The sequence below is a fragment of the Cajanus cajan genome, chromosome 6 (genome assembly GCF_000230855.2).
Source record: "Cajanus cajan strain Asha chromosome 6, NIPB_CcT2T_4, whole genome shotgun sequence".
In the NCBI taxonomy this organism is placed as follows: Eukaryota; Viridiplantae; Streptophyta; class Magnoliopsida; order Fabales; family Fabaceae; genus Cajanus; species Cajanus cajan.
Genome location: NC_138522.1, coordinates 14,456,257 through 14,470,767, shown reverse-complemented (window position 1 = coordinate 14,470,767; position 14,511 = coordinate 14,456,257). Strand labels below are relative to the sequence as shown.

The window sequence follows — 14,511 nt, the reverse complement described above, 5'->3', positions numbered from 1 at the left end:
CTTAGTTGCTCTTGGGTGAAAACTAAGCTTGCTCCTATGACCTTCCTCTAGGATCAAACGTCTAAGTGTAGGGTCACTAGGCACGCACACTCGGTCTTTAAGTCTTAACACTCCATCTACACCCAAGGTAAATTCTCCTCCAACACCTTGTCCTATAGCATCACGTCTAGCCACTAGAAATGAATCCACTAACTGTGCTTCTCCAATTTCTCTCAACAACTCACTAGTCACCCGAGTCATACCTAGCCTCACACTACTAGGGGTCACCTCACAAGTCAAACTCAAGTCTCTAAATTGAGCCAAAAGGTCCATCTCCCTAATCATAAGAGAAGACAAATGCAAAGATTTCCTACTTAAAGCATCATCCACCACATTGGCTTTGCCATGATGATAACTAAGATCAAAATCATAATCCTTAAGGAACTCTAACCATTTCCTTTGCCTCATATTTAATTCCTTTTGGTCAAACAAATACCTAAGACTCTTATGATCACTAAACACCTCAAATTTTGAACCATACAAATAATGTCTCCAAATCTTAAGTGTGAATACCACAACTGCTAATTCAAGATCATGGGTGGGGTAATTCTTCCCATGTATTTTCAATTGCCTAGATGCATAAGATACGACCTTTCCCTCTTGCATTAACACTCCACCCAAACCCATCTTAGAAGCGTCACAATAAACCACAAAAGTCTTACTAAGGTCAGGCAACACTAAAACAGGTGCACTAGTCAACTTCTCCTTAAGGGTTCGGAAACTATTCTCACATTTACTATCCCATAAAAACACAACTCCTTTCCTAGTTAAACTTGTCAAGGGTAATGCTAATTTAGAGAATCCCTCTATGAATCTTCTATAGTATCTAGCCAATCCAAGGAAACTCCTAATCTCACTAACTGACTTAGGTGTTTCCCACTTAAGCACCGCCTCAACTTTAGATGGATCTACTGCTATACCCCCACTCGAAATTACATGTCCTAAGAAACTCACCTCCACTAGCCAAAAGTCACACTTAGACAACTTGGCATAAAGTTGTCTCTCCCTGAGGGTTTGAAGTACTACCTTTAAGTGTTCCTCATGTTCCTCTTTAGTCTTGGAATAAACTAGTATGTCATCTATGAAGACAACTACAAATTTATCCAAGTACGGATGAAAAATTCAGTTCATGTAATCCATAAAAATTGCAGGAGCATTCGTCACACCAAAAGGCATTACTAGATACTCATAATGTCCATAACGAGTCCTAAATGTTGTCTTAGGTACATCCTCACCCTTAACTCTAATCTGATGGTACCCCGATCTAAGATCAATTTTACTAAATACACAAGCACCGACCAACTGGTCCATAAGATCATCTATCCTAGGCAATGGATATTTATTCTTAATGGTCACCTTGTTCAACTGGCGATAATCTACACACAATCTCATGCTACCATCCTTCTTCTTGACTAAGAGTTCGGGTGCTCCCCAAGGTGATACACTAGGCCTCACAAACCCCTTCTCCAACAAGTCTTCTATTTGTTTCTTAAGCTCCACTAACTCTACAGGTGACATCTTATAAGGTGCAATAGAAATAGGTCCTGTTCCTGGTACTAAGTCTATGGAAAATTCTACTTCTCTTCTAGGTGGTAAGCTAGACATATCATCAGAGAAGACATCCGAAAAGTCACACACAACAGGCAGTTCATTCACCAAAACATCACTCTTAGAATTCAAAGAAGCTAACAACATGTACACTTGGGCATCCTCTTGTAAAAATACCTTAACTTGGTTGGCAGTCAAATAATCCTTACTCACTTTTTCAACAAGATCACCAAAAACAATAGATTTATCAACACAATTCAAAAGGACATGATTGGAAGATAACCAGTCCATACCCAGAATAACATCTAGTTGACATAGAGGCAAACAAATTAAGTCAACCATGAAATATCTACCATCAAGAATCAAAAGAAACTTTAAACAGACATCAGAAGTAGACACTGAATCACTAGTTGGTGTCTCTACTATTAATTCAAAAGACAAGGAAGAAATAGGTAAGTTTAATTTGGACACACACGCATGTGATATAAAAGAGTGAGTCGCACCAGAGTCATACAAAACAATTAGAGGAGTTCCATTGATGAAACACATACCCTGGATTAAGTCTTTGGATTGCGAAGCTTCAGCACCACTCAAGGCAAACACCCTTCCTGTCGCTTGAGGTTTGCTTGCACTCCCTCCAACCTCTGTTGTCTTGTTCTTAGGGCAATCACGAGCTCTGTGTCCTTTCTCTTGACATTTGAAGCACGTTATTACTTTGGGCAACGGACATTCATATGCCCTATGACCTGGCTTCCCATAGTTGTAGCAGTTGTTGTGTGGAACAGAACCCACACTTCCCCCTCTAGAAGTTTGGCTAGCCGTGGGAACTTGGCTCCTTTGTTGCACAGAACCTTGATTATTCACCTTAGAACTTGAGTCCCCAGCAGACTTGGTGTAAGGTTTACTCTTACTAGATGAACCAAACTTATTATTCCTCATGGGTCCTCCACTCTTATAATGAGTTACCCTAGCACGGTTGTCCTCATCATATACTCGACACTTGTTTACCAATTCATGATAGTGAGTGATCCTTTGATAATTGAAAACTTGTTTAATCTCAGGGCGAAGACCACTCACAAACTTCACACATTTGTCCTCCTTATAGCCCACACCATCATACATGGGACAAAATCTGACTAAGTCTTCAAACTTAGTCACATACCCAGCCACAAAATCCTCTCCTTGCTTCAATTCAAGGAATTCCACTTGTTTCTTATGTCTCACATCTTGGGGAAAGTATTTCTCCAAGAATAGCCGCTTAAAATTCTCCCCGTTCACTTGGGTACCTGCAGCTATCATTCTTTGTAAAGCACCTTGCCACTAGATGTTAGCCTCTCTAGAAAGCATGAAGGCAGCCAAAGTCACCTTCTGTATCAAAGGACATCCCATAGCTTGGAATATCTTTTCAACTTCAAAAATCTAGTCAGCAGCTCCATCAGGATTATAACCCCCGCAGAAGCTTGGTGGATTATTTTGCTGGAATCTCTCCAACCAATCTACCTCTGGTTGTTGGTTCATATTACCAAGAGCCTGAGCCATCGCTTGTAAAGCATCAGCGATTGCACGATCGTTCCTACCTCCTGCCATTACTTTTCTGATTACCGGAAAAGTTACCAATTATACTATAAGTAAACAACAAACTTAATCAATCATAGCACTAACATATCAACAAATTCCACAATCAATTCATTCCATCAATTATCTACCAAACAAGTATAGTAGACTCATAACTCACGGCCGATTAGATCGACCTGCTCTAATACCACTAAATGTGACACCCTTACTACCCCAACACACATATTGTAATAATGAAAACTTACAAATAAATTTTTCAATTTCGGTAAAATGGTCCACATGAGAATCTTCAAAATTATTCTTCAATAACCACAATAATAAAAATGAAATGCAAGAGTTTACAAATTGTTTCCAAAAATAACATTTACAATTCCAAATCCATATAAAAAACCTATGTTATAAAAATCCTCTGACCCGATGTCACAATATCAGAGCATCCCCACAATTCAACCGTTGACATTCTAGATGCCACTCGTAGCCAGATCTTCCTCACCTAAAACATCCACAATTTGTACGGTAAGAAAAGAAAACATCTATATATATAGCACATAAGAAAACACAACATATTAACTTAATATTCATAAATATTTCAACATAACGTAATTCAATCAACCATGCATCGTCATCACGTCATAATTCTCAATCACACCAATTTGCACTTCACACTATGCCAAGGTCACGCTACCCATTTAACAATTCAAGGCCGTGCTCACCCCTGATATAACATTGTGTCAAGGTCACGATTCCCTTGTAGCATATCTAGCCCAAGGTCGTGTTCACCCCCGACATGTTATTCAAGGTCACGATACCCACGTAACAATCTAAGGCCGTGCTCACCCCTGATATAACACTATGCCAAGGTCACGTTACCCCTAACCTAGGGCCGTGCTCACCCCTGACATGTTAACCAAGGTCACGATACCCATGTAACAATCTCGGGCCGTGCTCACCCCTGGTCATAGGTGTGAAGAACCACAATCACATCTCATTCACATTTCACACAACATCTCATAGTTCAATTCCATACACGCATCAGATAAGTCCAAAATAATGAGTTTCATACATCTCAAGCAATTCACATCTAAGTCATCAATTTTATCAAGTAATATAGCAATAACATTCATAAGTTAATATGATAATCAATGGAATTATCAATTTAATACAATCTTAACATAAATAGTAAAACCCCCAATTGTTCTAAAACCTAGCTCACAGACACTTTTCTACAATTTCGTTCTCTCTCCCAGATCATCATTCTTACAAATTATTGGCATATTTATAATCCTCATCACATACAGAATCTAATAGGATCATTAATTCCTCAAACAAAAATCATCCAATTTTTCACAACCTAACTTACAGACACTTTTCTATAATTTCGTTCTCTCTCCCAGAGCATCATTTTTACCAATTAATCATATATCCATATTCCTAAATACATATAGAATCAAATAAGACCAATAATTCTTCAAACAGAAATAATTATAAAATTACTCATAATCCTAAGGGATTCTTGCTCTACCCAATTCCCTCATGTAACTTTACATATAAATAATTCCTTTTTCCCGCGTACCTAGATATGTAGAAGTTGAATTTATACGAGATCTGGTTGGTCTCTCTCGCTGGGTTTCCCTCGGTTTGAAGCAGAAAGTAGAGGGAAAAGAAGAGAGAGCAGAAGAAAAGAAATCAGAAAATGAGAAGTGTGTTTTTTGGGAGTGGCAGAGAGCTCAATTTATAGGCATCCAGCTTCGTCGGAACGGCCCGTTCCAAATTCGGAACGGCCCGTTCTGGACCCTTGAATCATGGGTAAAAATCACACCCAGAACGGCCCGTTCTGGTTGCATTTATTACTCACAACTGCCATAGCTCGTTCCAAGCCCGTTCTAACTTAGAGTTAAAGGCAGTTTTTAATAGTCCAGAACGGCCCGTTCCAACTTGAGAACGGCCCGTTCTGGGCAACGAACTCGCATATATTTTGGTAGTTTGGAACGGCCCGTTCCAATTCCGGAACAGCCCGTTCCAAGCTACTAAATCACCCCAATACATTTATAAAATTTACCAAAATATCCTCAATTTAATAAAATAAAAAAATGAAATAAAACTAAGGTGTTACAAGTATAGTTTTATTATAGCCTTAATCAACAATCAAAACGTGATGTTATGAAATCAAATCTTTTAATTACAAACATATTCTGTGATCAATAAAAAGTTCTCCTTTGACAATAACTTCCATATTTATGAGTTTACTTTTTTCTTTTCTTTACATAAGGAGAGTGTTGTTGTCACATAATTCATACACAAGTACATGGTAGAAGATCACCATCTATAAAAAAGATTTAACCTATAAATAACACTTGGTTAACCATACTAACTTGACAACATGACTTGAGGCTAGGCACCTCCCAAGGCTAGACATCATTTTTCCCTAGTAACCCTAGGCCCGACATCAATTGCCCCTAATTCTCTTAGGATGTTAGAGGTCAGGCACCACCCTAGGCTTCACATGGAAATCAAACTCCATAAAGGTTAACCATACACACCAAGTGATTAACCATTATTTTAAAATATTTAACCACTTATTATATGGACCATTGAGGCCTAGCACCACCATACGCCCCGTGTCATTAATTTGTCTTTGATGCTCTCAAGATGTCTAAGGTGGGGTGTCACCTTAAGCCCAGTGTAAAAGTCAAACTCCTTAAAGATTAAATCCACAAAAAATGATTGACCACTATTTTTTAATGAAATTTAACCAAACTTTTATATGGACCACCGAGGCTTAGTGTCATCATATGTCTATGTCATTTATCCCTGGTGCTCTCGAGATGTCTAAGGTCAGGTGCCTCCCTAGGTTCAACGTGAAAATCAAACTCCATAAATGTAAATCATACACAACAAGTGATTAACCACTATTTTAAAAACATACAACCACTTTTTTATATTGAACATTAAGGCCTGGCACCACCATATGTCTGGCATCATTTGTCCTTGGTGCTCTCAGGATGTTTGAGGTTGTGCACGACCTTAGGCTCGACGTAGAAATCAAACTCTTTTAACGAATTTTTTATGTGGACCACTATGGCTTGATGCCACCATACACATGGCTTGGAGATTGAATTGAAAATCCTCTTTTAGCGTTAGAGTTATTTAAAGGAAAGGCCTTTCCAGGATAAAGCATTCTATGTTAAAATATTGATAATGTTTCTTTCATATACAATTGTAGATAGTTTCACAAATAGGGAAGGTAAGCATCAATAGTTATGATTTTCATCCCTAATGCACTGATACAAATCAATACATAAAACAATTGAAAGCATCAACCTCTGCTAGTTTCAATCCTTTATAAGAGCCTTATTGAACTCAACCATAACAACCTTATTGTGTATTTTATACAATCATTTATCAAAGTATTTAACACAAGCACAGTATTGTAATTCTAAATTAGGATTTTGGGTGATTAATATATAGTCTTAGGACATATATTGAGTTGGAATGATGTCCATCAAATTCTTTACAGCTTGATATTTTTGGCCATGTCAACAACATAACTTCTATTATACATAATAAAAGCAAAACATATTTTAGTAACAATTTTAATACATAAGTTGGTCATCAATTTTCATTGTAAAACATATCAAATAAGTCATGATTCAATACAAAACAAATAAGGTTACATCCTATAAAATAGAATTACAAAAGAAATTAAATTTAAAGTAAAATTACCAAGCTTGTTCGTCATCTTCATGCCCATTGTATTTTTCATTAGCACCACCATTGTCACCTTCTTCATTATGTACATAGTCTTCGATGTTGAGATTATTGTTGTAAGTGGTGAGGCTTCCGGCAATAATAGTTTTCCTTTTCTTGGATTGAGATGCTTTAAGGGTCATACTGCAAAACTTAAATAATTTTAATAATTTCATAGCAAACATGCTAAAATATAAAACATGACATAAAATAGAACATAATAATCCAAAGAATAGTATCTAAATTCTCAATTATTCATACACCCTTCTTATTTCATCATTATAATGACAGTTAATTAACCACGCAAATAACAATGGTTTCTTTCACTCGACTTCTTTCTCTCTTTTTTTCCCCTTTGTTGCCAACTTCTTTTATATCTTCCCAATTCTCACAATCGAAAAAAGTGTCTCTTTTTACTTAGTTGCTTCTTCAAAAACCAAACATATATTGCATGCACCAAAACAAGAATACCTAATCAAGGTATCTTGTTCATGCAAAACACAAGTGACCTAACCTTAGCAGATATTTCTATGAAACAACCTATAAAATGAGGTCAAAGGGATATTACCTTCAACCAAATGTTACAATTAAAAAAACTATTGCTACAATCAAAGAGATATTCCTATAAAACAAAGTTAAGCTTCTTCAGAGAATCCAATTTCTCCTTCAAAGCACATACCATGGAGTCGCCACATGTTGAGCTTCACAACTACCTACGAATAAAAATTTCATGTAAACAACATATTGGGGATGCAAGGCCTCCTCACCATCGGGCCTATGAAAACCTACAAATTTGAACATCAAAATATACATGTCAGGAGCCATCACTCACCCTATGTATAATCTTTAAGGAGTTTATACATTACCAACCTCAATTTCAAACATTTTTCAATATTCAACACAAAAAGATCAACATCAAACCCTAAACCTTAACCAAACAACTACATAAAAAAAAGGGGTATATAAACATGCAAAAATGGAAGAATGTCTTGAGATGCAAAAAGAAGGAAAAGGAGAGGAAGAAAACACAATAAATTACATTTTTGTATGGATTATGTAGGTTAAAGCCTTAAAGCAAGAAGCCTTAATGGAACAATGGTATGAGAAGCAAAGAAAAGGTTGGAGAGAAACACAACTATATATTGAATTGTCATAAATAAACACATGCAGGTTAAAGATGAAGAGAGATAAATAAGTGGGACAGAGAACAAGATTGGTTGCCGAGGTATTCCCTCCCAATTTTTTATTTTGGTTTCTTAAATTATTAAAATAGAATTACTTAATTCCATTATATCTCACTGGTTCTTTTTTCATTTTTAAAATAACTTAAAATGACTTTAAAAAATTAAATTTTTTACATCAATTAAAATTAATAGAAAATGCTCACTCAAATGACTTTTGTCTTCATGTAGATTTCAGACGAGTGTTGCAACAGTGCCCAAATATTGGGTCCCATCGGGAGAAATGCCGGAGGTTAACAGCCAATTTTCAAATACATTCAGACAACACCTCATTTTTCATTTTTTTTCATTTTTAATTATTTTTTAAGCTCAAATTTCACTACATGAGAAAATAATCTTTAAGGGTGTTGCGAGTGTTTTTGTCTTACATAGATTTCTAAAACATTTTTGTGAACGTAACAAGTAACAAATTCCGAACATGTTCCCGAGAGTCACCCCGTGAATAAAAAGAGAGAAAAGGGACACTACAGTTTATATACAAGTATAAAGAGGCTTTAAGAAAATAGAGATTGTATACCAATCCAGGAGCCATCGAAATTCATATTGAATTCAAAAACTAAATACAATAAGATTTTTTTCTGGTGAATTACATTAAGATTTTACGGTAATATACAAACGATTTTTCATTTTCTCTAGGCTCTTTTTTGCTTTTTAAATAGGTCATTATAAACAAGACGCAAGCCTCGTTCTGCAGGACACCCTATTCCGATAATTGATTTCAACTAAACTACCCAAAACCTCCATCGTGTTTTTTTCACTTGATAGTAGACTTCAAAAATGGATTGGACGGTCGATTTGATTGTCCCAAACTAGCCTCTGACTTATTAAGCCCATTCTTATTTGACGACTTCGTAGAGGAATCATGTGAATGAGGAGTTTGTTGCACCACCTTGTTACTTGTTTCATCCCTTGTTTGTTTTGCTTTCAGAGTTTCATTTACCATTGTGGTCTTATTTATTTCAGCTTTAGCACCATCTTGTGTTTTCTCTTTCTTTTTAAACAATGGAGCAGATAAGTTTGGTGGTGATGACTTGGTAACTGCATTTAATGTTTCAGAGTGAGTTGGGGCCTTGCTTCCGCTATGAAGGGCATCAGCTGTAATAGGTGCAACACAGTTTTCTTTGATGTTGGTTTCCGCAGTTCTTTTGGCTTCATCATGTAGCCTTTCCTGTTTTTAACGCGCGGCAATTACAAGGTAAAGATGATAGTGAATTGATAACTGTGTACACTACTTCGGATTTAATGTCTTACCTCCAATATGCTGCTGAACCTTTCGGCTAAGTTTGGAAGCTTCAGAGCAGTAACAAGTTTTATTGCTCCTCTCATTGATTTTTCCAGAGACAAAAGCTTCACAAGTTCTGTAGCTCGCACAAGCTTATCACCTGAAATATCCACAAGGGCGAGGCATGACTACTTTTCACCTTTAAAATTCAGGCAATACAAAATGTAAAAAGAAAAAACAGAGACGCCTATGAAGTTTGAACTCACTGTGGCAGCAGGATGCTATAAGCCTCAGTATGCATTTATCTTGTGCTGCTTCCAAATTGAAAGCATCATCATCAAGTGAAGTAGTGTCCAGACCCACAGAATCCATTTCCTCCATTCTTTTCTGAATCTGCACGTAGTACACTTACTAATTCAGGTATCGGACAACAGTGATAAAAAAAAACCCCATCAAATTAGAGGCAAAAAAACTTATGGCAGGCATACTAAAAGGTACAAGAATGATGATCATTAAATTTGAAAAGAGAATAGGAAAACAGACCTCAAAGTGATGCAAGCTGTTCATCATAAACTCGTTTTCATGAGCTTCAGATCCCAAATCAGAGGAAGCAAGAGGAAAAGAAAGACTCAGCAGAGTGAGAATTGGCTTAGGCATCACCTAATAAGCAAATGAATATCAATTCATGATTAGTCGCAAGACAAGGAGAAAAGCGGAACATATTAAACTGTCTTAAAGTCTTACTCATACCTGAGGGAATTCGTCAGGCTTTTTGCACACCACACAAAATAACTTGCTTTCATTCAACCCCGTCACCCAATAGTTTTCATCTGGCTTCTTCTCTTTAACAGCACTGCATTTGAAATTTTAATAACAAAATATAGCTTAGGCATAAGAAGAATATTAGGCACATCAAAACAGTGCACGAGGTTAAACGAACCTGAAGAGTGGGATCCAGCTACCACCAAATTGGCTTGTATATGATCTTAGCACACCCTATATATTATGTTTACCAAATCAGCTAGTATAACAAGATGCATTCATAAGCAAAGGGAAATGAATATTGAATATCAACAGTAACTGTAAGCGCAATTAATACCTTCGAATCGTATGAACACAGTTGGCCTTCTTCACTAAACCCAATCCAACTTAGGGATGAACCAGGAGATAGTGGCAAGCGACCTCGAAGGGGTTGGACCCCATGAGGAATATTAAATACTCTAAACTCTAACATCTGCATGTTTAAGAATAAATATATCATTATAGTCATGAAGAGACATCATCATATTTCATGAAATTGTAATGTTATAACCATATGATATTCTCTTCCAGTAAGATAGCCTTTTCAAAAAGGTCAAAAACCACAATATCAAACCAACCTGATCATTTGAGGGGAGGCAATCAGAAGCATGAGTCACAACTGCAAGCTTATCCTTAAAACCGGATGCGGTCACCACTGGCCCGTCTAGCGAAATCACATGTCTCTGCAATGAAAAAGATTCAGAAATGTGTAAATGCTAAAGTACATCTATCACCACCTATTGATCGTTACATGAGTTAAAATCACAAAAAATAGTAACAAATGTAGCATGTACATGCTTATCTACTCCTACCATAGATCTGTTACATATGGAAAAGTATCATGCCTCCAATACTAAGTTATTGGAAATGAAAAAACATGTAAATAAGATATGGATGTGCAAAAAACCTGCAAACCACCCTCAGAAAAGATGCGAAGATAATTAAAACTAGTTACTGCAGCAACCCAAGCAGCACCAAGTGCAACAACCTTCACTTCTTCTCCTTCAAAGCGCATAGACCACTGGCAAAATTTTAAAGAACGAGCATATGTTAAGATTTCACATCATGCAGTGTTACTCATAAGATCTGAAATGGTGAATGTCCTAATAACCGTATAAAATTTATATATATATATATATATATATATAAAGTGTAACTACATATCTTTCATATATATTTTTTTCTATAAAAAATTCAATGAATTTTTCAACAAGTTTAAGCACATAATCTAACCTCGCTATTATTGGCCCAACTACCAAATGGGCGATACATGAGAGTGCTCATGTTGTTCTCTCCCTTGCAAGGATTTGCAAAGACGCTCCCATTCTCGTTCAATGCCGCCATTGTAAATCCAAAATGATCGGTCATTGAAGGAACTCGTGGAGTGCTTCCAGTATCATGAAAATCAATCTGTAACAAAGACATGTCAACACATTAATTTAATGCCAGAAGCGATGATTTAACTAAAATTCACATGGAAATGGTGGTAACTATGAATGGAAGCTAAGCTTGAACTATAAGCACTTCTTATGCATTACATTACCTCAATATGGCAGTATCCATCATGTTCAATAGAAGTTATACATCCAAGCATATTGTAGCATAAGAAACGCCTTTTCCCAGGCTGCACAGGAGTAGATCCTGGTTGAAATGCCTCCTGCATCTTTGCCTTAGATGTTACCATGGTGCTTCTAAATCCCATATTCCCACTATCCAAATTTTCCTTGCTTGATCGATTTCGTTTTTTGTGAGAATCAGCCTTCGGATACAAATCAATTTCCTCTCCTTCATCCTCACCTAAATTTTCCTCACTAAAAGTCTGTTTACGCAATCTTTTCTTGCTAGGTGGCTCAGACACCTCATTACTATTTTCACCAATATCACTCATGCTTCCACTTACACTATTTTCAGGATCCTCCTCATCAAATAAAAGAACCCCATTGCTCTTGTATTGCGCAGGTATATCCTCAGTTGGAGACTTCATAGACGACGGAATAACATTCTCCCAAATACCATACTTCCCCATAACATCAATAACAGCCAAGGCATTCTCAATTGGCTTCCACGCCATACAACATACTCTTTCATCAAACTTCTGTCTGTCAATGTCCTGCTTCCTATTAACATCCCAGATCAGAACCTGCTTGTCTAAACCAGAGGTAGCAATGTACTCCCCATTGGGTGACCAACACAAGAAACATATTGGCTGTATATGATCACCTCTCAAAGAAAACAACTTCTCAGCAGTATCCCTATCATACATTACCACATCATTTCTCAACCCAGGAACAGCCAAGGTCTCACCATCAGGACTCCAGCAAAGAACATTCATAGTAGAAACATCCACCCCCGTGTCAGGAGCTATGCCTTCGAGGTTATGAACAATTCTCCCAGAGTGAAGTTCCCACAATATAACTGTTCCAGTTGAATCCAGAGAGGCTAAGTATTCGCCATTAGGGTCAAAAGCTAAGCCAGTGACAGACCCTTTATGTCCTTTGAGAACCCTTGCAATGGAACCATCAACTGTGTTTATTAGCTTGATTCCCTCGTCATCACCAGCCGCAGCCAGCATGCTCCCTGATTTGTTAAACGCCAGGGAACGTATTGGCAGTGTAAATCTAGTAATATTTGTCTCAAACTCACCACCTGCCAAGGATCAATCCTAAAATCGTTTAAAATTGAAACATACCTAAAAATTTAAAACAATGACAAGAAAAGCATTGACTCGAGTAAAGATTCATTTAAAAAAGCTTATCAAACTTTTTTCAATTCGTGTTTGGATAAACTTTTTTCATACACTCTTACACTTTTTCATACACATTTATAGGAAAAGAAAATAAAAATATATAAACTTCACCCATAAATTAAAATTAGCTTATACCAACTTTAAAATCAGGTTTTCAAAAAAAAACCTTCTATTCATTCAACTTTAGAAAATCAATTTTAACTTATTCGCAAGCAAATTTTAGTTTATAAAAAAAACATATTTCTTTAATTTCTTTTCCTATAAATATTTATAAAAAAAAACTATTCAAAATATATATAAGCAATTGGAATTGGGGGGCAATTTGAGCATAATTTCATCCAAACAGAACATAATTTTTTTATTATAGCTTTTGAAAACAGCTTATAATATATATATATATATATATATAAGCAAATGCACCTTATTTTTTCTTTGACTATAGAAAGAATTTGTACTCGATAAGCACTTAGTTTAAATTTACCTAAATATACCTTACTAGTTACTGGCCCTAGTATATTAGCATAGTAATAGTCTTAAATGCAATGGGTCAATATTTTTTTACCAAACCCTATCGGTTCTTTCGACGCAACAAGATTCAAATCTAGAGCTTTATACATACTATTCTAATTCATACTACTAGACCAACTCTAATGATTGAAATCCTATTGTTAATATTAACGGGCAACAAATAATAATAATAAAAAAGTACTAGGGAACTTGTAGAGCTTGACGGAGTGATCGAGGGATCCGGAAGCGAGGCAAGTGGAATTGGGGCTGAGCGCCAAGGCGGTGACGCCGTCGCGGTGGTGGCGGAGGGTTTTGGGAGTGAGAGAGGGGAAAAGGGGGTCGTGGATGCAGATGGAGACGTCGGAGGAGGAGGCGGTGACCAAATGTTGCGCCTTCTGGTCCCACACGACGGAGCAGAAGGAGGCGCGGCCACCCTTGCCGCCGTGGGCCTCCCTCAGCTTCAGCGACCGAACCTTCATGGCGCTAACGGAGAAAGAAGGAGTGAGGTTTGGTTCTGACTTGTGAGGGGAATGAGAGAAGGAAGAGGTGAGTAAATCTAAACCTTAAAGCTCAATGAATCGTTTTGGACTTTTGGGCGCCAAACGGGTTTGTGTTTTCGGGACTTGGCGGGAGGGGTGGAAAGGGAATTGTGCCTTCATTCATTCGGGTTGCTTCCTTTTATGGGCTCTGCTTGGGCCCGATATTGAACTTGATGGGAATTACTATTCACACCCTCCTATATCTATTTAAATCTCTCAACTTTTTAATAATATTGATCTTTTAATAAAAATAAGATCATTCTACCTTTAATTATATATATAAAGAATTCAAATGATATTGATATAAATTTTTAACCTTTACTAATTACTTAATAATTTTTATATTAAATTTAATTTTTTTAATTCAATTGTTGAAGAGAAATCAAATGATTCTAAGAAGAGAATCTTAGTAAAGTTACTCTATTCAATAAATTCTTATTTATGTTATATTTTAATAGTTAAATTAAAACTTTTTAATATAAATCTATAAATTTTAAAAAATTTGAAAACTATTTAGTACTTCATTTTATTGATGATACGTAAAAT

The 14,511-nt window shown here is 36.5% G+C and overlaps 2 protein-coding genes across 3 annotated transcripts; both read right to left on the bottom strand.

Moving 5' to 3' along the window:
* Positions 1-477: 477 nt before the first annotated feature.
* LOC109790773 (uncharacterized) lies at positions 478-8,542 on the bottom strand. 2 transcript variants are annotated; one of them, XM_083076785.1, is made up of 4 exons: positions 7,949-8,542; positions 7,589-7,694; positions 6,886-7,053; positions 478-3,655 (listed from the first exon to the last, which is right to left on the bottom strand). In XM_083076785.1, exon 4 carries the CDS (start codon positions 2,884-2,886, stop codon positions 1,162-1,164), a length of 1,725 nt encoding a protein of 574 aa, XP_082932911.1. In that variant the 5' UTR covers positions 2,887-3,655; positions 6,886-7,053; positions 7,589-7,694; positions 7,949-8,542; the 3' UTR covers positions 478-1,161. The 2 variants fall into 2 exon arrangements, with proteins under 2 accessions (XP_082932911.1, XP_082932912.1); XM_083076786.1 differs by lacking the exon at positions 7,949-8,542 and adding an exon at positions 7,780-7,930.
* A 117-nt stretch (positions 8,543-8,659) lies between these two features.
* LOC109790772 (transducin family protein / WD-40 repeat family protein) lies at positions 8,660-14,027 on the bottom strand. Its single transcript, XM_020349997.3, has 12 exons — positions 13,629-14,027; positions 11,717-12,819; positions 11,407-11,583; positions 11,081-11,194; positions 10,752-10,856; positions 10,472-10,606; positions 10,313-10,368; positions 10,123-10,225; positions 9,916-10,032; positions 9,639-9,765; positions 9,402-9,532; positions 8,660-9,318 (listed from the first exon to the last, which is right to left on the bottom strand). Exons 1-12 carry the CDS (start codon positions 13,903-13,905, stop codon positions 8,905-8,907), a joined length of 2,859 nt encoding a protein of 952 aa, XP_020205586.2. The 5' UTR covers positions 13,906-14,027; the 3' UTR covers positions 8,660-8,904.
* Between the last annotated feature and the right edge of the window lie 484 nt (positions 14,028-14,511).